The sequence below is a fragment of the Chenopodium quinoa genome, unplaced genomic scaffold (assembly GCF_001683475.1).
Source record: "Chenopodium quinoa cultivar QQ74 unplaced genomic scaffold, ASM168347v1, whole genome shotgun sequence".
NCBI classification, from domain to species: Eukaryota; Viridiplantae; Streptophyta; class Magnoliopsida; order Caryophyllales; family Amaranthaceae; genus Chenopodium; species Chenopodium quinoa.
The window spans coordinates 8,160,751-8,186,020 of NW_018743920.1; the positions used below are offsets into that span (position 1 = coordinate 8,160,751).

At 32.3% G+C, this 25,270-nt stretch overlaps 2 protein-coding genes across 2 annotated transcripts; both read left to right on the forward strand.

The window, feature by feature from the left end:
- The first annotated feature begins 12,769 nt into the window (after positions 1-12,769).
- Positions 12,770-15,622, forward strand: LOC110688396 (scarecrow-like protein 30). Its single transcript, XM_021865136.1, has one exon. It carries the CDS (start codon positions 13,100-13,102, stop codon positions 15,275-15,277), a length of 2,178 nt encoding a protein of 725 aa, XP_021720828.1. The 5' UTR covers positions 12,770-13,099; the 3' UTR covers positions 15,278-15,622.
- A 6,769-nt stretch (positions 15,623-22,391) lies between these two features.
- Positions 22,392-24,826, forward strand: LOC110687637 (scarecrow-like protein 30). Its single transcript, XM_021864274.1, has one exon. It carries the CDS (start codon positions 22,700-22,702, stop codon positions 24,746-24,748), a length of 2,049 nt encoding a protein of 682 aa, XP_021719966.1. The 5' UTR covers positions 22,392-22,699; the 3' UTR covers positions 24,749-24,826.
- The last annotated feature ends 444 nt before the right edge of the window (positions 24,827-25,270 follow it).

Sequence of the window (25,270 nt, forward strand, 5' to 3'; positions counted from 1 at the left end):
TGTCAACCAAACAACTCCAAAGAATTTCCATTCCTAGAAATTTCAAATTCACATGTTTTTATTTGTCAACCAAACGAGGCCTATAGTTTGTAGGTTGTTTTTGTGCTTCTAGTACAACCATTTACTTACGGTGAAAATCATTTACACTTTGTTTGAATAGAAGAAAATGGAAGGAAAAGAAGGGAAGAGAAAGAGAGGGAGTCAAACTCTCTTGTTTGGGTAAAGGATTGGGGGAAGGAAGGGAAAGGAGAGGGAGGGATCCATTTTCCCTCTCCCTTTAATAAACATAATCCCTCCAAAATTGGAGAGATTTGGAGGGAAATTGGAATTCACCTCCCCCCTCCCTTTCTTTCCCCTTCCCTTCCTCCTATTTCCCTCCCCTTCCTTTCCTTCCCTATTTGTTATCCAAACAAAGCGTTAATGTCTCGAAAGGTATCATCTGCCTTACTATTCGGCAAAGCAACCCATATGTTAGACATTAAAATTCTAATCCATGAGGTTTAAAACATATACTCCTACTGCTTGATTAAAACATATACTCGTATTCGTGATTGCTCAACTACTTGTCAATATATTTGTTGTGTTTGAGTAAGGTGTGAGGTGTAACTTAATTATGATGTTTGTGTGTTGTAGACTTGTAGTTGCATGGAATTTAGGCCATTTGGTTTAATGTAAAAAATATTTTCAAAGAAAACAAAAATTGCAAATTAGTTTTCTTTTGCTTGGTTCCTACATTTAAATATCAATGTCTTACTCTTTAATAGTTGTAACATGTATATGCTGCATATAAAGTTGAAATTGGTGTTTTGCTCCACTGCTTGCATAACTTAGTTTGTAGAACAATTGTGAACAGCAAACATTTAAAAATATGGTGCTCGGATAATATTTGACTTTGATTGCCTCATGTTTAGCACTATTTCTTCTTACCTAGAATAAGGAGTAGTTTTTGTGGTATTGTAATTTGATGGAATTTTCATCCAAAGATGAAGCACTCGAATCTCAATATAAGTGAATCAGAACAGGATAATTATGTAGATGATGTATATATATGATTGATAATTATTCAGATAAAATTAAGGTATTAAAGAATACATTTAGGTGTCCACGTTGTGATGGGAAAGATAATCAGGACTATTCCTTCCGAGATGTTTTGGATTATGCTAGAGCTGTAAGAAAAGTCCCTAGAAGAGATGTGGTTAAGCTAAGGGGAAGCACAAAGCACTTAATTACTACATGGACAAGTATCATCTTCTGGAAAAGGCATTACACAGGTGAAGCATGATGACAAATGCAGTCCAAGAATATCGTCAATGTCTTTTGGGGAAGCATGATGACAAATGCTGTGTTAGAGTATCATCAAGACCCTCTCGAGGAAGTATTTCACAGCTGAATGATCACGATGATAATGAAATTTGTCTGGCCATAGAAGGGCATTGTGTGTAATCTCCCTGTTGGATTAAAAATGGAAGGTATGTTGGAGAGAGTGGAAGCAAGTTGCAGGATGAACTTGCTAAAAAAAGGTTCGAAGGTAATTCCTTTTTGAAGTCCTCAAGGGCATTTTGGATTTGCCATCGTGAATTTCAGCAAGGATTATCAGGGATATGAGAATGCAATAATTTTTTGACAAAGACTGAGGTATATCGCCAAGGCAGACGTCATTGCTGGGACAAACTTTTTGGATGGATAGCGATGGAGAAATGATCTTATTGGGAAGCATCTGTGTAGCAAGGGAATTTCAAGACTTTGGCTGACCTTGATATTGAAGTACACAGGAAGGGAAACTGCCCAGTTTCAAACCTCAACCAGACCAACAAAGTGCAGGAGAAGTAAGAAATCGATTTAGAAGAAGCTCAATGTGACATGTGCTTCTTTAGAGGAGGTGATAGAGGAAACAAATTTTTTTAATTTCTTAATTAATTTCAGAAAATCAATATAAAAAAATGTATACTAATATTTTAAAACAGGAAATTTTGCAAGTCATACAAAGTGCCACGTGGCATCTACCTAATATCCATTTGTAGTTACATATTTTTATATTTTTTTTTATTAATTTAAATGAAACCTTTTCATTTATGTCTTTTCATCATATAGTTAATTAGTTTTCTATTTCCTGAATAAATGTACTCTTTTAATGTTTATTTATTTATTTATTTATTTTTAGGAAAACTCTTTCAATGTTTATTATGAATCTTAATAGCCTCCAATAATAGTTGCTAAAAACTTCAGTTTCCAACTCTCATCCCAAATGATAGACTTATAACTTAGAAATTCTCTTCTTTCTCCCCATTTTTGCATGTCGAAAATTTATTTTCCTTCCTTTTTTCTAATTTGAATTATACAACCTTACACCGCAATTAGTTGATTTCCTTTCTTCCTACGAAGTATTTCACTAATTTGAATTATACAACCTTACACCGCAATTGAGTCAATTAATTTTGTAAGACATTTTGGCCAAATTTTGTATCGATCAGTTTCACACTTTCATCAAATTAGTCACAAAAAGGTTTGTTTTCTCTATGTTTAACTCCCTCTTTTTTTTCAATTTGCAATTTTACAATTTTAATCTCAATTATAAATATTGTGATAAGTTAAATTATTTGTATGGAATATGAACCCTTTGTGTATTTTTTAATATTATTTTTTCTACAATTTGAAATAAATAGGCAAAACCAAACTTTATTTGTTGGCACCGTTACTTTTTTGCTTGATGCAATTTGTATTACTTAATGTTACATATGATATGATGTATTTTTTTTTTCCCATTAAGAATATATTGCATTACATTTATGTACGTAGTATTACATTTTAATTTACTAAAAAAGTGCGATTTGTATTTACAAATGTTTTTGATTATCTTTTTTTTAAAAAAAAGTTTTTGATTAAAAAAATTCTAAATACATATATTTAGCTAAAAAGATGATCTTGTGCATCGCACGGGCTAAATACTAGTTAAAATTAAAATAACTGTTCTTCATTGCTCTGAATTTCAACTGATGATTTGAATACGGCGGCCTCGTGGCGTTGATGCTGTCCACCACTAATAAGATGGTTGTTACGGTAAAGCCGATCGCGGCGAGCAGTCGAGCACGCTCTTTCTCAGCCTCACATTTACAAGCTTCGACTTCTTCGTCGCAGCGTTGAGAGAGATGGGCAGATGGCAAGATGGGTTGTTATGGTGGTGGTGGAAGCGCCATTTAGGGCCGAATTTAGGGCGAGGTGGGGGTTTACCATCGACAAGGCGGAAGGAGGAGTCTTCATTAGCGGCAAGTGTGACGGCGAAGAAGGGTTGTTGGAGCGAGAAAAAGGGGCGAAGGGGACGTAGGACGTTGCTGGGGATGGTGGTGGTAGATGGTGGTAGATGTCGATTGATTTTTAATATAATTTTAATTTTCTGAAATTAATTAAGAAATTAGAAAAAGAATTTCAGAAATTATTAATATAATTTTCAAAAATAAAAATAATTTCAGAAATTACAAAAATGAATTTTAATTAAAATATATTCAGAAAAGTCAAAGATTACATGACAAAGTATATCCAATAAAATTATGCCACATAATAAGACTTATAGTAGTCACTTTTGAAAAGGCTACCGTAAAATTTTCACTCACTTTTAAGACTTTTTAAATGTTCACTTTACTTAAAGACAATGTTGTAGATAAGCTTATTGATTAATTACTTCTTTATTTATCTATCTTTGTACAACACCAACCGACATTGTATTATATTAAAATTACTATTTATTTATTATCATAAAAACATATCATGTACAAAATTAATTGTGTTATTCTATGCAATACAAATTTGCTTGCAATTTTTATTAAAATAATAGAAATTTTAATTAACATAAAACAAAAACAAAAAAAAATTGCGACGTTTTACTTTATTGAAACCATAATTAAAAATAAAAAATAAAAAAACCTTAGCTCGCATTCATCATTAATATCATTTTTTCCCACCCGTCGTTTTTGGAAAGGTTGAATGTGCCTATGTTTATTGTAAGATCTAAGATAAGATGTTAAACATGTTGGCATCTTATTATAAATTGAATTTTGATATAGCAATGGAAAACTGTCAAAATAGTGTCCGAGAAATTGGCGAAATTAGTGGCACTTCAAACACTAACCATCGTAATGTCATGCATGCAAACAATGTTGATCAACGAATAATTAGGGAAAGAGTGAATCCTCGATGTGCAATAAACTTTCATGAACAAAGAGGAGTCCCAAATGTCCAACTTTCTCCTCCAAGAATATGTTCACATTGTCAAGCTAAACTTTTTCATAACGAATCTTCATAGATTTGTTGTATGTCCGGAAATATAATGCTGCCAACCATACCCGACCCTGAAGAATTGATATCATTATACACTGATTAAACACCTATTGGAGTGGATTTTAGGCATAATCTTAGAAAACTAAATCACATACATGCCTTCACTTCCATGGGTGTTTACATAGATGAGAGTTTAGCAAATGCCCAGCAAAGAGTATATACTTTTCGAGTTCAAGGTTCCATATATCATAGGATAGGTGGTTTACTCCCCAATGAGTCAGAAGGTTGGCCACAATTCCTTCAATTGTACATATACGACACTGAACATGAGATTGAGAATCGATTAGCAGAGAATAACACACTGCGACGAGACATTATACAAAGAATCAAGTCTATTCTGGATCAATGCAATCCATTTGTCCATAACCTTCGATCTCTAGCGCAGCGTGAAGGCATACAACATTTTGTCAGGGATGAGTTACAAAGTGGTAATATTTTTACCGCCTATGCTTCGACAGGTCAGTTAGCTGATATTTTGACTAAGGCGCTTGGCCATCAACAGTTTCATTATTTGTTGCGCAATTTGGGCATTTGTGATTTGCATGCTCCAATTTGAGGGGGAGCATTAGGATAAATATGTATTGTACATAATTTCCTTATTGTATTAGGGTTATGTTTGACCCTACTTGGTGTAACGACCTATATATATGTTTATGATTTATAGATGAGGCTTAAGCCGTTTACTCCCAATATTTCTCTCCCTTTGCCTCATCTTAACAGTTTTCTCAATCATACGGTCGGTCATTTCTCAATGTGATTATGGAGTATTAAATTTTATTCCAATGTAACTTTCATAATTAAATCTTTAAGGATAAACTATATAAATGGTTGAAGTTGAAAATGGTACAAATTTCAAGTGACATTTGTTATATTTTTTTGGAAAAAAAGGTATATTTTACAAAAGTTCTACTATTTTTTTTGTCCCGTGATATAGTATTCTTTTGTAAAATTCTACGGTAATCAAGAAATGGGAGAATAAAGTACGTGAAGTACATGACAATGTAGAAAAGTGATAGACATGTGAATGGGGTACAAATAATAACTAGTGGCATATATAATACCGAGTAACAAGAAATTTGAGGGTATTTTAGGTAGTGTAATGAATAAAGGCAAAAATTATAATGCTATTTTAAATATTTCATACTTCCCCCATCTCTAAATGTTTTTCCCATTTGTCATTTTTGGTGCCTCTAATGTTCTTCCCATTTCATTTTTTCTTGCTTTTGTGACTTAAATATGACAAATATACCCTCATTTATTTTTGTCCTTATTATGAGTTGCCTACTTTATCCTCATTTTTACAATAATACTAGTGTTTAGCCCGGGCGCTTCCCGGGTCATACGTTATATGTTATTGTATTATAGTTTTCATGTATTATACTTATGTAGATGAATTTGACAAGTCTTTCGTCCCTAGTATGTATAAAGTAATAGTTACATTGAATACATATTAAGTTTATTATTTGAGTATCTTAATTTTTTAATTTTTTTTCTAAAAATTGAACCTTGTGCTTTTCATCAGAATCATCACTTATATAATTATTTTCTACATATTGATAACGTGGTTGATAATTGGCTTAGATGATTAAATAGTCATCATCTTTGTTATATGGAGTAATGTTGGTTTTCCGATGAAGTGGCGTCATAAGATGTTGGGAAGCTGCCGAGGCATAACTAGAAAGAGCCTACGTGGCACATCAACGCTCTTAGAAACGCCTTTTAATATATTAGTATAGATTGATTTGTGTCAACGACTCCCAATATTTAATGACAAAGCAACTTTCTCTCTATTTATTTTTTCTAACACTTAATTGGGGTTTTAAAAAAAATAGGAAAAATATTTTGGGACATCCAAAATAAACAAGTCAAAAAGAACTACTCATGCGTGCCTTATTTTTTTTGTCCTTATTTCTATAAGCGTAAAAATTATAAAAACTTAAAATTAATAAAATATACAATTAGACAAATCTAGTAAGAGACTATATTATCTCTTGTAAATTAATAGGAATTTATGGTCAAAGATAATAAAAGTTGACCCAAACATTGGTAGAACATTAAAAATACTACTCCCTCCATTTTTAAATACTTGCTCCATTTCTACTTTTTGCACTATTCATTCATTTATCTTACTTTGACTAATTTTTGTGATTTATAAATTAGAAAAAATATAATCTTGCGGGGGCCAATTGACCAGATTGGTAAAAAAAAAAAAAAAAAAAAAAAAAAAAAAAAAAACCTTGGCGACAAATTGGTTAAAAAAACATAACCTCAAGCGACAATTTGGTTAAAAAATATAATCTCTGACGACAATTAAACTTAAAAATACAAAATTTCCAACAAACAACTTGCGATTGCTATCATTTTAGTAGTTTCTTTTTAAAATTATATTTTTCACCTAAATTTCCAACCCTTTATAAGGAAATAAAAATTTGAAGAAAAAAAGGTTTACATACTAATTTTCACTTAATTTTGAAGAGTTTGTCGGGAGAAAAAAAAAAAAAAAAAAAAAAAAAAAAAAAAAAAAAAAAAAAAAAAAAAAAAACAGATTTTTTGGTCTAAATGTTGCCTGAGTTTATTTTTTTACCAAATTGTCGCTGGAGTGATTTTTTTTACCAAATTATCGTGAATGATATTTTTTTTTTTACCAATTTGGTCAATTGGTCGTCTTGTGGATACTTGTTAGAATCTTCTCAATGATTAGATTATTAATTTTCAATTGTTAGAATTTATACTTAATGATAATTAAAGATATTATTGATCAAAGATTAACCTCGGCATACATACCTAGGAGAAATGGAGCAAGTATTTAAAAACGAAGAGAGTATATTTTGATACAAATGGAGTACAATTAAAATACTGTACTTTGTACTTCCATTTAAGAATTTATGGAATCAAAACTCTAAACTAGATCTAGTTTTCAAAGGGTCTGTTCTGTTCAGCTTAATTTCAGTTTAGTTCAGTTCCTAATTTTCTTCTCTCATAAACAATTTATTTCTGTTTTATTCAATTCAGTTCAGCCCCAATCTGTTTAGTTCAATTATTTTCAGTAAATCAAAACAGGTCCTAAGTTAAGTTTGAAAAGAGTCAAAGGGAGTATATTTTGACCTTTTTGAACAAACTAGTTAAGAAAAGGCGGAGAATCCTATTCTAAGTTAGCTTCCACGGTTTCTTCGGTTCCTCGTCCTTACACGGAGTATATATCCTCAATCCCATAAAATAACTCAAGGCTCGGCCGACCAATCTTCTTCCTCTTCCCAGAAAATCAAAGGCTAGGAATACCATTACAAATTCCTATTAAAAGAAATACACAAGTCAATATTTTTTATTATTCTTCCCCCATTAATCTGTAAGTTCACTACTCTTTAGTTATAGATTTTTTTTAAGGGTAAGGAAAATATTATTTGAAAACCCTAATTATAGATTGATATGGAGCAATATATTAGGGTATGTTCAGTTCACTTTATCTAAATTTATTCAGGTGTAATAAGTTCAAATTAATTCAATTAGATTTAATTAAAAAAAAATAGGTTTTGATAAATGTTATCCAAATATAAATTACAACTTAAATAAGTTCAGTTAAACTCATGAAAATACGGATAAGATATGATAGGTTAAAATAAGATGAATAGTACACCCTAGTTTTCTAGTACTACTAGCAGTAATAATTTTTTTTTTTTTAATTTAATTTGTTATAAGAAAGAATTATTTGGGAAGAATTTTTATTTTTTATTTGTTTTAATAGATTATTTAAACGATTAAGATTAAATGTTTAAAATAGAGGGTTAAGAGTTAAACATTGTAACTTTTAGCAAAAGCTACTTTCACCGCTAAAAGCTACTTTTACCACTACGTCATCGAACACACAAGTTTTTAATCATACAGTGTTTTGACCAAGTCAAAACATTAAAAGCTACACAAAAGGTACATAAACACTACTGCTGAACATTGCATGCCCTATATATATCCTTCGAATTTAATAGGATATGAATAATTAAGGGTTGTTAAAAGTTGACAAAATAATTTCATTAGGCATGTTTGTCAACAAACGCTTATAAATGTTGAAATTTTTAATTACGTATGAGCAACAATTTAAAATTTTGATATTTGAAAAATAGACATTGAGACAAATCTATCAAGACTTCAACTAACTATATTTTTATCTAACACTAAATCACAAAACTAAAAAAACGGAGGTAGTAGTAAACAGTGGAAGGTTTTTTTTTTTTTGTGCACCATATATGATTGGGTGAAGTTATTAAATATTTAGGGAATTGAAAGTAATTGGATAGATAATATTGAAATTTATGACTCGATGGGATAGTGAATTTGGAAATTTTTAGAGAGTAGTATGTATTCGAGTTGTTTCCCTCAATAATGTTGAAGAAAAAATAAATTCTTATTATGCACCGATTTGAAAACAAATTCCCAAAGTACCGTCCATACTCTGATCGGCACATAGTTTTAGGCAATTTAATTGATAGCGGTTTTAATTTTTTTTTTTAAAATAAAGGCAAAGAGATTATTAGCGGTTTTAATTTTTTTTTAAAATAAAGGCAAGAGACCTGTTGCTACTGAAATCTAGTCCTTTTGAACTTATCAATGTAAATGTTGGCGATGTCTTTCCGAATTTCGGCTAAGGAAGCAGTTAATCAATTAAGTGGCAAAGAGACCGCTTCTTAGTAAAATTACTAAAATACAATCTCTTTTTTGGAACTGCTTATCGTAATAGTGGTTTAAGCTGAACCAAAAGAAAAAAAAAATAGCGCCTAACACCGATCTTACATGGACGACGTATGTGGGAAATTTGTTTTTAAACCAATGATTAAAGGGAGTTTATTTTTTATTTAACAATATTGTGGGAAATCGGTCTATTCATCCACATACATATTCTTTTAAAAAAAAATAAAAACTTTGAGAAAGAAAAAAAAATCTATATTTGTGCATTTTGGAGAAGCATAAAAAATTGTATATATCGCGTCGGTGGTTTAATTATCTAATCCACCGGCTCTAATATCATGTTAGATAATATAAACTCATCCTCGCCGCTTTGTCATTGTCTGATATTTGGACTTCACCATCAGCTGTTTCTTCTACTATTAAGACTCTTTCAGGAGAAGTAAACTTTTTTTTTTTTTTTATTTAGGAAAACAGAGCAATTTCATTAATTAATGTCAAGTTGGGTTACATAGAGAGTTCTAATAAGAGTGATTTTTCATTGATCAATATTAGATAACTAACAAGATATGTAAAAATATCATCATATATTCTAATTATATTAGATAACTAGAATATCATTAATCACTCTTCCTTAATAATAAGAGTGATTTTTCATTGATCAATATTTATAAGGTTATATTGAGAATTCAGAGTTCTAATTATATTAGATAACTAAAAAGATATGTAAAAATATCATCATATACTCTATATAAAACACAATAAAATATTCCTAAAAAAAAAAAGAAAAACACAATCAAATAAATAGATACGAAGTACGGAAGTAGTACAGTCTTATAAATATACAGTTTGTTAAAAAAAAAATTGTCAAACTGTTTCTCTAAGTTTTCCCATTGAAGCGCGACTTCACATCGGGGCGACTTGTGATATTTTTATGAATTACAACGATCAATATTGTTGCTAGAGAACCAAATTATGTGTCTTTTCGATATTAATCTCATAGCTCAATCAAATTTACCTTTGATGTTTGGATGAAACTATGAAATTGGACTTTTTTTCTTACCTAAAATTACACTTGTTTGATTTTTCGAGCCTAATTTGATAATGGAATTATTTACCTTTGATTTTTGGATAGAACTGTGTAATTGGATCTATTTTTTTTACTTAAAATTATATGATTTTTTTTATCCTAATTTGATAAAGGAATTAAATTTACATATGATGTTTGAATGGAACTATCTAATTGTACCTTTTTCGAGGCTAATTTGATAATGGAATTAAATTTAGATTTGATGTTTGGATGAAAGTATGAAATTGGAGCTTTTGCTGAGCTAAAATTACGTATGGCTGGTTGATATTCTATTTTCCCAAAGAAAACGAGATGGAGAACAGAGAAGATCGGGTAGCTTTAAGGTTATGTGAGAAGAGGATGTGCGTTGTGAGCAAGAATGAAAGCGTGGATCGGATCTCGTGGTTGCCGGAACTCGTTCTCCATGTGATACTTGATAAGCTTCCATTGAAAGATGCAGGTCGAAGTTCCGTATTTAGAAAAGTGTTTGCAGTTCTTACCCCATGGCCCCCTTTTGCTGAGCTCAATTTGGGTCTTTAAAGTCAAAATGACCCTTAAAACCTTTAACGACATAATTTTTCAGCACACAAATCGAGAAAAAATATTAAAAAGTGCAAAGTGGGTTCCACTAACGGTATCCGTTAACGGTAGGATAACGGCAAGGTTATAACATAGTCACTTAATGTACTTTGAGATTACAACATAGAAGTTCGAAAAGCGTGGGGCACAATTTGGAAAAGTGAATACCACATGGTTACTACGTAGAATAACCCTTTTTTTTTTTTTTTTTGTTGAGAAAGTGGGGCAAGCCTCAATGTCCATCTAAATGATGGTCATGTGTCTTTCTTATTTTATTGTGATGTTCTTTTTGCTTCATTCGTTCTTTTAATATTGCAACTATTAGCATTTTAGGAAATTTCACATGTTTTTTATTTGCACATGTTTTCTTTTTTTCCTCTTTTTACCATATGAGTTTCTATATTTATTCCTCTCTATCTCTATCCTTTTTTAAAAAAAAATTCGTGTTTATTTCCATGTTGCATTTCACCTTATTTTTGTTGAACTGAAATCAATTTTACTGAACTGAGATTATTTTTGCTGAAATTAAATTATTTTTACTGAACTAAAATTAATTTTGTTGAACTGAAATTATTTTTTTACAGATTCTCTATATTATTTCTTCTTTAGAGTTACTATTTTTGGTGAACTAAAATTATTTTTACTGAACTAAAATTAATTTTACTGAATTGAAATTATTTTGAATATTTGTATTAAAGGAACAGAAGAAACCTCTAATGTTAAATTAAAGCGGATTTGATTTGATAGTCGGTACCAACTCATGAAGAATAGGAATAGGAATAGGAATAATCACTTTTAAAAGGACCTAGACCTTTTATAAGTTAATTAATGCTCCCTAGTAAAGTAATTTCCCCTTTAAATAATAATTCCTATACCTTATATAGTAATTTAAGATTCATTATTTGTCTATCCAAATGAACACGTAGGGGGAAATCGACAACAACTTGCTTCATTTTATTTTTTTTAAGAAAATAAATAAATTTATGACGAGATCTTGCTTATATTAGCTTCATTGAATTGCAAAGTCATTATTCTCTTTAATAATTGCAAGTGTTATTAAATTTATATAAATATTAATAATTTAGTTGGCGAAGTTTTCGAAGTTCAATCTCTTATCTTTGGTCCTTGAATGATGCAAACCATGACTTATCATGACAAGAACAAATTAAAGTAAATGGTGAATACAAAATATCAAACATAAAAAACGGATTAAACCAATTAATATTAAGGGATCCGACCTCACTACCTCTATAATGGGATTAATGGCAACGCCACAATCTCTATGTTCTCAAAGACTCTGACCCACTTCTCCAAAATTTTACTACTTTTTGCTTGGGAACAATGCGTGGCTTCTTCTCCGTATGTATTAATTTTAATTTGAACGAAAAACTAAGTATGAAAAAATGGTTAGGGTAACGTGATCGCAACTAGCGAGCTATTGATTGATTGGATGTCATTGTACTCCATCCGTTTTTAATTATTTGCTCCACTTTTCTATTTCTGGTCGTTTTAGTATTATTTTGATATTCTTCTAAATTTGTTTATTTAAATTTGCTCCACTTTTATTTTAGATTATTATTAATATAGAGCTTTTATTATTAATCTTCACTTCTTTTCAAATCTATGTGTTAGAGAAAAAAATTAGTAGTTATCAACTCGTTACAAATTATGGAGTATATATAATACGATAAACATGGATCAAGATCAAGAAAGAAGATAGAGTTATAGGAGATATATGATAATATTGATAGTATTTGGATAGTATTTGGATAGTATTTAGGCCTTGTTTGGTTCACCTTATTTTTACTGATCTGATCTGGTCTGGTCTAATCTGATCTGATTATCTGATTTGACCAAACTTTGACCTTAAATGTACGATAATCTATAAAGAAAAAATATATCAAGTGAGATCTTATTAGATCGTAATAATGTGTAGTTTATTAATATGTAATTTTCACAATTTTTTTCATTACGAAATTAAGAATATTTAGCGATAAAAAACCGCACATAAAACGATGTTCTGATCTGAACTTATTTTTTCTGAAATAAGTAAAAATAAGCTGAACTAAACAAGGCCTTAGCTAGATTTATCTTTTAGAGTATCACATGTATATATATACCTTTCTTGTACATTCAAGTTAATAAATCAAGATTATCACAAAGTATTTCCGCTGTGCATAACTTAGCAATATATCATTTTACAAAGCGAAGGTTGAGATATGGGGCAAATATCAAGAGACGGGACCAAGGGAGTAACCTTCATAATCTGATTCCCACTTCACACATCCAAATATTCTAGTAAAGTGCACACCCTTTTAACTTTAACCTTTATGCTGCTCCCACTTTTCCTCCTACTGTTCTTCCCACTAAATTCCTCCATTAGACCTCTTTTGACCTCAATATTCTTCCTTTCTGATTCAATTCACCAAAAACAACAGAAAAAACATGAATCTTTATGGTTTTAACCCAGAAATATCATACCCTTTTCTGGGTGATGAAGAAAATGCTGAACCATCATTTCCAAGTTACAATCATCAATTTGGAAATAACATTGCTAACAATAGTAACAACAATATTTCTGATCAATTTCATGAGCATACTTTTTTTGATGAATGTCAAATACATGTCCCAAATAATTTGGGAAATTTACTACCAAATGACCCAACAGAAATCCCTGCAATCCCAGATACTTGTTTTAATTACATAAATGATCTTTTACGGGAAGAATATTGCTCCCCAGATGATAATTTTCATACCCCAAATTCAACCCTTGAAGATTATATGGCTGCTCAATTGTCCTACAACAAGTCCTTAGATGCTGCCCTTCATCTTGGTGAGAATTTTTCAATTTCATTTTCAGCTAATCATGATTATATGCATAATCAATGCCCTCCTCCTGATATTTGTCAGACATCTCCCCATTGCTTAGATGATTACCTTGATATGTTTTCTAGCAATAATAACATTAATATTCCATTTTCCTATGCCCCTAATTTTGGTAATAATGATAATTTTGGGTCTACTTTTGTTAGAAGTTCACCCATGAATGAATCAATATCCCATGGGGCCGGTCTGAATCCGGCCCCTGGGGATTTGATTGGGGGAGGAGGAGGAGAGTCGATCCACTTTTATGAGGTTGGTTTTGGATTTATAATAAATGACAATAATTATCTTTTTCAAGACCAAGTGAGTGGTCATAATGTAAGCACAGTGGAGAATTTAGAAGCACCAATATGTGAAAAAGGTGATCAGAGTTATACTGATAGTACTAGGAGAAGGAAGCATGATATTGAAGAAAATGGTGATCAGAGAAAGAACAAGAATATAGCACCTTGTAATGATGAAGTTATTGAGCAAATTGAGCAATATGGTGATGTGATACTCTGCCCTGAAGGTAGAAGTAAGCCAGGTGCACTGTGTAATAGCAGTAGCAGGACACAGAATTCAGGTGATTCTTCGAAGGGCTCGAAGAAACGAGGCAATAACAAGGTACAGGCTCCTGATTTGAGGGGGCTTTTAACGCGGTGTGCTCAATGTGTCGCGCAGGTGAGCTTATCTGGTGCTTATGACATGCTTAAGCAGATTAGGGAACATTCATCACCTTATGGAGATTTCCTACAAAGAGTTGCTCATTATCTTGCTAATGGCCTTGAGGCGCGGCTGGAGGGAAAAGGGTTGGAATTGACTCATGCTAATGAGGAGATTTCTCCGTCTGAGGTGCTTAAAGCTAATCGGATTTATGTTGCATCAGTACCGTTTCAGATAATGTCTTATTACACTATGAACAAGACAATTGCTAGACTAGTTGAGGAAGCACCAAGTATTCACATAATTGATTTTGGGATTTATTATGGTCTTCAATGGCCTTGCATAATTCAGAATCTCTCCAAGAGGCCTAATGGTCCTCCAAAGATACGAATCACCGGGATTGACTTCCCTCAACGTGGTTTCCGGCCTGCAGAAAGGGTTGAGGAGACAGGGAGGTGTTTAGCCAAGTATTGTGAGAAGTACAATGTGCCCTTTGAGTATTATCCGATAGCAAAGAAATGGGAGGATGTACAACTTGAAGAGCTAAAGATTGAGAGAAATGAGCCTCTTGTGGTAAACTGCTTGTACAGGGCACACTTACTATTTGATGAAAGTGTAGAGGAAAACAGTCCAAGGGATGCATTTTTGAAATTGGTTAGGAAAATCAATCCTGATATATTCATTCACGCGGTTGTGAATAGCACATCGAGTGTTCCATTCTTCCTAAATCGATTCAAGGAGGTCATGTTTCATTACTCAGCCTTGTTTGATATCTTCGAGTCTACAATGAGTAAGGAAGATAATGAGAGGTTGTTACTTGAAAGCAAGCTATACGGGCCTCAAGCATTGAATATAATAGCATGTGAAGGTATAGAGAGGGTTGAGAGGCCTGAAAGCTATAAACAATGGCAAGTTCGGACTCAAAGGGCAGGGTTTGAGCAAGTAGGATTAGACCGCGAATTATTGAGAAGAGCAAGGGCTATGGTCAAGAGGAGCTTTAGTGAAGAGTTTAGCTATGATGTAGATGGAAACTGGGTGGTCCAAGGATGGAAAGGGAGGATCTTATATGCCATTTCTTGTTGGAAACCTACTTAAAGAGTTCTTGTTTTTGTATGTTTTTAGCTGAGTTTATTGTCAATTGTCATATTACTGACCATTTTGTACAATTGCATTGTGTAGATGGTAGATAGTAAGCTTTTAATAGGTGATATTATATTGTTATTTGTTAGTACTCCCTCTGTCCCATATTATACTTTCTGCTTTTTTATTTTGGAGAATCAAAATGTTATTTCTATTTCTATTTTTGAATATTATATAAAGACCATTATACTCTAATTTTTTTAAAAATTTATTCATTTTACTTCCTAAATTACCCTTAAATTTTCCACTTGTTTTGTACTTTTTTCCACTTTCTCTCTCTAACTTTTGTCTATAATTGTTCTTTTTAACTTTTTTATTGTACTTTATTCACTTTCTTCTCTAACTTTTGTCTATAATTGTACTTTTCACCCTTTTTTTTAAAATGTACTTTACTCACTTTCTCCTCTATTTTTTAAATACCGTTAAAAATCACAAATAGGAACTATATATTGAGACGGGGGGAGTATATACTTAAAATTGCTGCTTATTTTAAAGTCCAACACTTTTGCTTCCTCACTATTTAGGGATAACCATGAACAATTGAAGACTAGCATAATTTTTTAGCCGTTCTACTTTCTCGATTCGGCCCAAGTTTGGTTTGATTGTGGTCCTAGCCAGATTGATTGGGCCATTTTTGTAGGTATGGCTTGACCAAAATAGCCTTAGACAGGTAGACTATGGTGGTCTCATGTAGTCATGTCTACTTCAGTTAATCCTGAATTAATAAAAAAGTATTTTAGAAAGGTTAATCAACTGCCATTTTAATTATTGAACACTCATACTTTAATTATTTATTTTCATAGTTAATAGCTTGTTGACATCTAACAATTAGTTGCACAACTTACAACTACTATCATAGCTTCAACTAGCTTCACAATTATATTTTGCCAAACACACCCATTGAATTGTACTTCTATTTTTCAAAAGAGTTGCATTATAATTAAAAAAAAATAGTTGCAACTTTATTATATACCACCAATTTATTAGCTAATGGAAGTTATTAGAATCATTGTTATAAATATGTAACATATACACATTAGGTGGACAAGAATAATTTGGAATCATAATGCACAAAATAAAATACTACGTATAACAAACATATTGAATATTATTAGTTTAGTTTAAAAAAGTAATGGTGGGAAATTCTGTATCTAATTTTGACACATGCCATTATTGACATGACTTTTAAGTGATGATTTATACAAGTATTAGGTAATACCCGTGCGATGTCCGAACTGTTAACTTAGTACGTCTATGACAAAAAAATCTTAGTGTTAACATATTCAGATTAGTTGTTATTAGAATATATGAAGAAAAAAAAAACTACTTGAATATACTATTGACGAAATATTGTTGTTTTGGCTGGTATAACACAATAGTAATATTTATAACATTATATTAGAAGTCAAATAACAATAAATATCTCTTAACCAAAAAAATAGGTAGGTGATTAAATAAATAAATAGCTAGATAAATATCACTTAACCAAAAAATATAGGTAGATGATAAAGGTAAATAAAATAAATAAATATTTAATGTATCCTAACGTATTACCATATTGTACTTAGCCAAACAACAATAAATATCTCTTTACCAAAAAATAGGTGATAAAGGTTAAAAAAAAATAACCACAAATATCTCTTAACCAAAAATATAGGTAGGTAAAAAAAACAAGAAGGAAATGGGCGGGATTTTAAGGTCTTTTGGAGGGAAAAAATATTCAAATAGACAAAAATATTCAAATAGACTTAAATGATGTCAAAATTATAAAGTTATTGGCTCTTAAAAAAAAAATAAAAAAAAATTGGAGTAATAAAAGAAAAGGTGATGAGTATATATATATATATATATATGCCTGCAAAATATAAGAAACCCTTAAAAAGATCTAGATAAACTTAGGGGATAATATCAATAAATTAAAAAATTAAACGATGATAAGTCCCAAATTTTTCTTCAAGTAAAAATCATTAGTAGTATGGTGATTATATACAGTCCTTCTATTTAGGGTTTAGTTAGATGGACTCACGATTAAGTTTTGTTTGTTGTTAGTTTTTCATGTGTGTATCGATACAAATCTAAAATATACATCATGCAGATTTTTGGACTTATGCGTCTCTGGGTCTAGGGTTGTAGATTTAGACGACTTATCTTGCAAATTTGTCAATCTTGAGCATCATTCAAATTTTATCACTTTCACGAATATACATCAATGGAGACATCTAAAACTATTCTAGGCCTGTTCAAAAGCGATGACATTAGTTAGTTTAGGGGTGTTTAGTACGAAGTACTTGTATTGAAAATTTACATCTCGTAAAGGATGATTATAGACCTGGCAATCCTGACCTGACCCGAATGACCCGAACTCGAACTAACCCGACCCGACCCGAACTCGACTCGAAACGGAGTTGACCCGAAAGTGACCCGATGTCCGAAATGGCCCAACCCGAATGACCCGACCCAAAATTGACCCGAAACCCGAACTTGACCCGACCCGATTTAAACCCGATTTGATTGACCCGAATCGACCCGACCGAAGTGACGCAACCCGAATTGACCCGACTCAAAGTGACCAGAATCCTGAAGTGAATAGGGTGATGATGTGGATCTCGCTCTCAAGACTCTCACAAGGCTCGCAAGCTATAATAATATCGGATCTCACTCTCAAGACTCTCACAAGGCTCGCAAGCTATAAGAACAATGTTTTAAGGTAATTGTCTTGATGTTGATTCTGCTTTTAGAGAAATTATGTTCAAGGTAGCCTGTCGCTGTTTGGATATTGATAAGCAGGCTTTAATTCTGCCTAATTAAGGTTGTTGTCTTGCTGCTTGGGTTGGAATGAAGTTGGTTCTTTGCTGATTTTGAGCTGAGTCAGGGTTGTATTGCTGTTATGGGGTTCTGGGAGGTGCTGGTGGATGGTTGGTTTGCTGTGAAGCCTTGTTGTGGTTGCTGCTTGTTGGATCAGCCCATAAAGCTTCTTTCTTTGTGCTACTGCCTTGGCTCTCGGTGTGATAAGTTGGATTTGCTGGTGCTGATATCTTGCTAGTTGCTTCATTAGTTTTTGTATTGGATGTTTGTTCTTCTTTGTTGTTGGATGTTTGATTTTGTTAGTTTTTGTTGTTTGTCTCGGTTTGTTGGCTGGTTTTGCCTTTGTATTTTCAGCCTGTTTGTTTTGTGTGATGTCCTGATCCTTGGGTCGGAATCGCCCTCCTAGAGGGTCGTTCCTTCCTTTGAGTTCAGAAGAGCCTTTGTTTGGGTACATTTACTAAGGAACCCCTCCTATAAGGTAGCCTTTGTTTTGTACCCTCGGCTGGTGGTTGTGTGCCCTTCGGGCTTTTGGTGTTTGGTGGTTTGGTTAGCCTTTTAGCTCCCTTTTACTTGTTTTCTTGTGCTGCTTAGCAGCCTCTTTTGGTAATACAATTCTATTTACCAAAAAAACATTAGATTTTCGGATTTAACAAGAACTAAAGAAATTACACGAGAATTAAAAGGATAGTACTCTAATTCTCGCAAAAATAATAGAGGGTCTTTTCCTAGTCGCAATTAAAAGATGATCACAAGTCGCAACATGTGATGTTTTTGATTAACAATCAAACGAGCAACGCTCAAGGATTAATTCTCAAAACAAATCTCTCATCATTCATTATTCATTATTGATATGCACCCATATTTATAGGGTGAAAAATCGTACAAAGATAAGATAGAAAACTAATAAACATATCCTAATTCGATAGAATATTAAGAATCCTAATCCTAATACATCTCCTAATCTTATTTGTAACCAACTACTAAATCTATCCTAACATAAATAAATTAATAAACAGACAAATATCCTAATAACTAAAACTCTTAAAGCTTAAAAGGAAAAATCCTTTCAAGTGAAAGGTAAAAACCCATAGGCAAAATCCTAGTGATTAATAATAACTAAAAGATAGTGTAGGCTTTCTAAAATTCCATGAATTTTCAAGGACTGTTGCTCTCGCATCAGGTGAAATGGTGAATTACTTATTTTAGGGCTTCTTTCTTTCTTAAGTAATAGGTACTCACGATTTTACTTTTTTTCCAACTATTTTTTTAAGTGAATTTATTTTGGTGACTTGATCCAAACTTGACCCGACCCGAATTGACTCGACCCGAAAATTGGTCCTAAAAACTGACCGACCCGAATTTAACCCAAAGTATTGACCCGAATTTAACCCGAAGCCCAAATTGACCCGACCCAAACCTGAGCCAAATATTTCTTGACCCGACCCAAACGACCTGTTTGCCAGTTCTACATAAGTGTTCAATAACAACCAAGTCACCCTTCCCTATTCAAATCATAGAAATCTTGTATACTGTAATAAATTTATTTTCATATAGAGTAATTTTTTTTTAAAGCAATAAATGAGATATGTTACCTTGTATACTCCCTTTGTTTTTTTAAGTGTTACACCATGACCACCATATATTTTTCCAAAGATTAAGTAAATATAAGGCCCTTAATTTTTTTTTTGGAAATTAATGCCCTTAAATTGTGCACCATGACTCCATGAGTTTGAAAAATAATGTGGGACGGCGGCTAAGTTGCCATTTGCTTAGGTCAGAACTTCAATTAGTTAATCTAATTATTTGTTAACTAATTATAGAATTGTAGAGACTGCAAGATTCCATGTATCTAACAACTGCAATTTATAGCACTCAGTTTTTTTTCTTTACCCCTTACAGGACTATATATATCATTTTTTTTTAATTTTTTTTTTAAATTAACGAATGCATTGGCTTAATTTGACCACTATCAAGATGTTTTTTTGGCAGCCAAACACAATCAAATAAAATATACTCTCACTATAATCAACAAAAGTTGAGTATACTTATTTTTCAATTAAAAGTTTCAATGCATTTATTTGTGCATGTACAAGCATGCTCCCTTCTCAACAAGTTCAATAATTGAAGCCTGCGACACATCAATTGGGAGGCAAATTAAACAATGGATTGCATTGCTTAGTGTTAGTCATTTATACAGTGGTAGTATAAAAATTATATCTTAACTCTTTCTGAGCATAATGAATTTTCATCGTGAACCATGTTTTCTAACATCTTACTCTTATTTCTGTTATAAATAAATAAAATGTGATATTATAATATATAATAAACACTAAAATAAAAAATTCAATAAGATCTCACATTATTATATTACGAGTATTTTTTATGGATTATTGATCCCCTTTATGCTAACCCAATAAGGCCAAATACATGCACCATAATAGGAGTACTTAATTTCACCACTTAAATGAGACCTAGAGCGTAAAGTATTATTAGATTATTCTAAGTGTAGATGGTTATGTTTCAAAAAAAAAAAAAAAATAAATAAATAAATAAAATAAAATAAAAAATGTAAGAGGTTAGCTACCTGATTAGCATTAATTAAGACAAAGAACTAACATTCATGTCTAGATACTTAGTCCGGAAACAAAAGGTGTTGGATTTGGATGTCATACATTATAAATTTTTTGTTTTGTAGCTTTTCTTTTGGACATAAGCTCTCTGGTTTATAGGATCACCATTATTTATTCATAAAATATTTACAAAATACACTCACATAGATTGAGCAGGTACCTTTACAATCCAACATAAGGCTTATAGATTTTCTTCTAATTATTATGAGACACCTCATTTTCATTATTTATTACATAGTATTATTTTTGAAAATCATATAAAAAAAAGCTTAGATCAAACCAAACTAGATCGATTCTTCTTATTTTTATTTTCTTACCGCCATACCCCCCATCTTTTTTTTTATGCAACACTTTGACCTGCGAGGTAGACAATTAAGCCATATATGTAAAAATATTACGGAGTATGTTCGTACGCGGGTTTGTTGAATAATTTAAAATAATACTCCGTCCCTCCATTTTTTGTCCTATTTGGAATCTTAAGATATTCTAAAACAAAGTATTTTTAATTTTTTATTAAATTAAAACTAATTTTAATTTGTTGAACAAAACCTTTTTTTTTTTTTTTGAAGAACAAAATTTAATTTTATTGATGTGAAATTATTTTTACTAAATGTATTATTTTAAATTGAAGGGAACATGTCTTATAACATTTTTTCATGTTTGTCGATGTATAAATTCAATCGTATACATTTTTTATCATGCATTTGTAAAAATTATGTACATTAGATTAATAAATTAAGTAGATACTAAGATGAATTTAACAAGGTCTCATATAACTATTTTTTTCCTGTATATATGTTTCATGAAAGATAATTTAAGTTGAGTATGGGAATAATGTACCTATTGAAATGTTGCAAATGAAAAATGTACACATTAAGACATATATAACAAAATTTCATTTGGGAAGGGTTTTTCTTATATATTGACATACATGTAAGGTTAAGGCTTAATAAAAAACACCTCATTTTCAGGAGAAGGAAGTGAACAAAACCAAGATATCGAAAAACATAAAAAATTATTAAAATCATTTTTATTATCATCGTATGCCTTGCTTATATGATTTTTTTTTTTTTTGGGTTAGTAAGGAGAAAGACTCTATCGGGCCAGAACCTCTCACATGTCCTTTCGGTTCAGGTTAGGCACTTTGAAAGTGAGGGAGAAGGGTAAGGGAATCCTCGGCCCACCCCAAAGTGCCTCTGGTAGGGTTTGATCCAATAAACTATTGATTGTGAGATGCAAACTTTTCCACTAGACTAAGTTTTGCTTACATGAATTGACTGTAAGAAGATAATACATCAAAATAGATTAATCACTCCATATAAAATAATTATTATGTACGAAATATTATGGAGTGTCATTCAATAAGTTTGAGGGTTTTAGAGTTTATCTTCAAGATTTATGACAATATATTTATTAATTTAACATATTAAGATCAACGATATACTTATGGAATTTGTACTCATATGCAAATCAGATATAACCTATGATTTATACCCATTTAAATATGGTCAAGCGTTATTGCCATTTAAGTATATACTCCATATCGCCATTTTTCTAAGTCACATTGACCATATTTAAATGTCTCGATTTCCATTTGTAGCTCCTTCCATGAAACTTCATACTACGTACATACGTACTACGTATTACAGTTCAGTTTCATATTTCTATCTATTTATATACCGGTTTTAATCGAATCATACCCACATTCTTCAGTACATGTTCATTATTTTCCTCATTTTTCTTCGGCTTATTGGTCACCACTCTTCTAACTACATTTCAATTTGTTAATTTATCCCTAAATTTCTTGTTTTTTTGATTGATTTTTGGCTATTTTTGTTACTGGGTTTGGGTTTTCTGTGATACCCACCACCTGTTTGATCATTTGCTTGTGGAAAACCATTTATACTCTGTTTTTTTTTGTTTTTTTTTTTTTTTTTTGTTCATGAATTCTGTACTTGTTGACACTCATCCCATGAACTTTGTCTTCAAAATAAATCCAGAAATGGGTTCAAACCCAACTTATGAAAATTTCTTTCAAAACCCTGAATTTGAGAAACATGAGAGTCAAGTAAGTTTAGAAGCTCCTCATTTGATTAGTGAAAATACTTCTCCACTTGATCAGAATGAGAGCAATAATAGTTGTTTGAAAATTCCCAATCATTGCCTTAAATACATTAGTGATATTCTCTTAAAAGAAGATTTGGATGAAAATCCTGCCTCTGCACAAGAGCATTGGGCTCTCCAAGCCACTGAGAAATCATTATATGATGCTCTTGGGGAGTCATACCCTTTTCAGCATTTATACACTCCTTCACCTGATTGTTTCCCGTCATCTTCGGATCGAAACACTATATCCCTAGATGACAGCTCTTCCGGAAATAGTTTTAGCTCTTTTGAGTCCAATTGGGGTCCCAGCCAACCTCAATTAGACCTCACTACTGTCAATGTGGATGACTTTGTTCAATCCTTCTTGGAATTGAATCCTCAACCCTCTGGCTCGAGCTCTAAGGATGGCGATGATGAGGAAGTAAATGATGTTGTTGTCTCTAAGAAGCCCTTATCAACTACTTCCAAGAAAGGGGAGAAGCCGGTTAAGGGCTCGAGGAGGAAGAAAAGTCGTCAAAGGGATGATGTTGATTATGAAGGAGGAAGGTGTAACAAACTTCAAGCAACTAGCAGTGAAGATTATGCTGAGTTGGAGCAGTATGATGATGTATTGCTTTGTAATGAAAACAAGATGCATGCCTCTTTAAGTCCCAAAGAATGTTCAGCTGTCGAGGCACGCGGTAAATTGTCGAAGACAAAGGGTCATGGGAGTAGAGGTGCAAGAGGGAAGAAGCAAAACATCAAGGTAGATGAAGTGGATTTAAGGAATCTTTTGATTGAATGTGCACAAGCGGTTTCAAATATTGATCGTAGGACGTCTAATGAGCTTCTTAAGCAGATTAGACAGTATTCCTCGCCACATGGTGATAGCATCCAAAGGATTGCCCATCATGTTGCTAATGGTCTTGAGGCGCGTTTAGCAGGCACTGGTTCAACCATTTCTACTGATATTTGTGATATGAAAATCTCATCATTCGATTTCTTAAACTCCTACCGGCTTTATGTCTCAGCTATTCCTTTCAAAAGAATGTCTTATATTCAGGCTAACAACACTATTTTAAAGTTGGCTGTGAAAGCAACCAAAATCCACATCATTGATTTTGGTATATTTTTGGGTTTACAGTGGCCCTCCTTCATACAAACACTCTCAAAAAGACCAAATGGTCCACCAGAACTTCGTATTACAGGAATAGACTTTCCTCAGCAGGGTTTTCGGCCAGCAGAAAGGGTTGATGCTACAGGGCACCGGCTAGCTGGTTATTGTAAAAGATTTGGTGTTCCCTTCAAGTATCAGGGCATAGCTGAGAAATGGGAAAATATACAGCTAGAAGACTTGAAGATAGAGGGTGACGAAATGGTGATTGTGAACTGTATGTTCAGGTCTGGAACACTACTTGATGAGACAGTTGGACAAAATTGTCCGAAAGATGCATTCTTAAGGTTGATAAGACATATTAATCCCAATCTTTTCATACATGGAATTGTGAACGGTACATTCACTACTCCGTTCTTCATCACTCGATTTAAGGAGGCGCTCTTTCACTATTCTTCTGCATTCGAAGTGCTTGATGCAACTTTACCTCGCAATGCACATGAAAGACTGTTGATTGAGAGTGAGATGTATGGGAAAGAAATCATAAATGTTGTTGCGTGCGAGGGTGTGGAGAGAGTACAAAGGCCCGAAACATACAAAAAGTGGCAGGAGCGTTCATCAAGGGCAGGACTGCAGCAGGTACCATTAGATAGGGAGTTTGTGAGTAAAACAAAGGCCATGGTAAAGGCAAATTATCTTAAAGACTTTTTCGTGGATGAAGACAAGTATTGGATGCTCCAAGGTTGGAAGGGAAGAACTATCTGTGCCCTCTCCTTATGGAAACGCTGCTGATAAGATTGACAACTATTCTCATGATCATATACTTGTAATATCGATCTATATGATGTATACTTCCTCCATTTCATATTAATATGCATATATTATTAGTCATTTTGCACTGCACAATTTGATAATTGAATTGTAAGTGTTCTACCTGAGTAGCTTACAAAGTATGTTGGTGTCATGTCCACTTCGTTCTAATTTGGCTAAACTAGATTTCGATAACATGAAGTACGAAAGTAGTATGTTAAAAGTATCGTTTTAAAACTAACTTTTTTATAATTCAGTGACTGTAGAGAACTAGAGACAAGGTAACTTTTTTATTTTCAAATGTAGAGAACTAGAGACAAGGTTGCATATATCTTAATCTTCACGGAGTTTTTCATCAATACGGTGTACATTATTTGTTATTGATCATCCTATTGATCCTCATGTTCGTGCAGCATGATCACACGGATTCAGGCTGATATGCTGAGCCGGCTAACTGAAGTTCCTAGAAGCTTCTAGAGTTCTTGGTGTGATAACAGAATATAT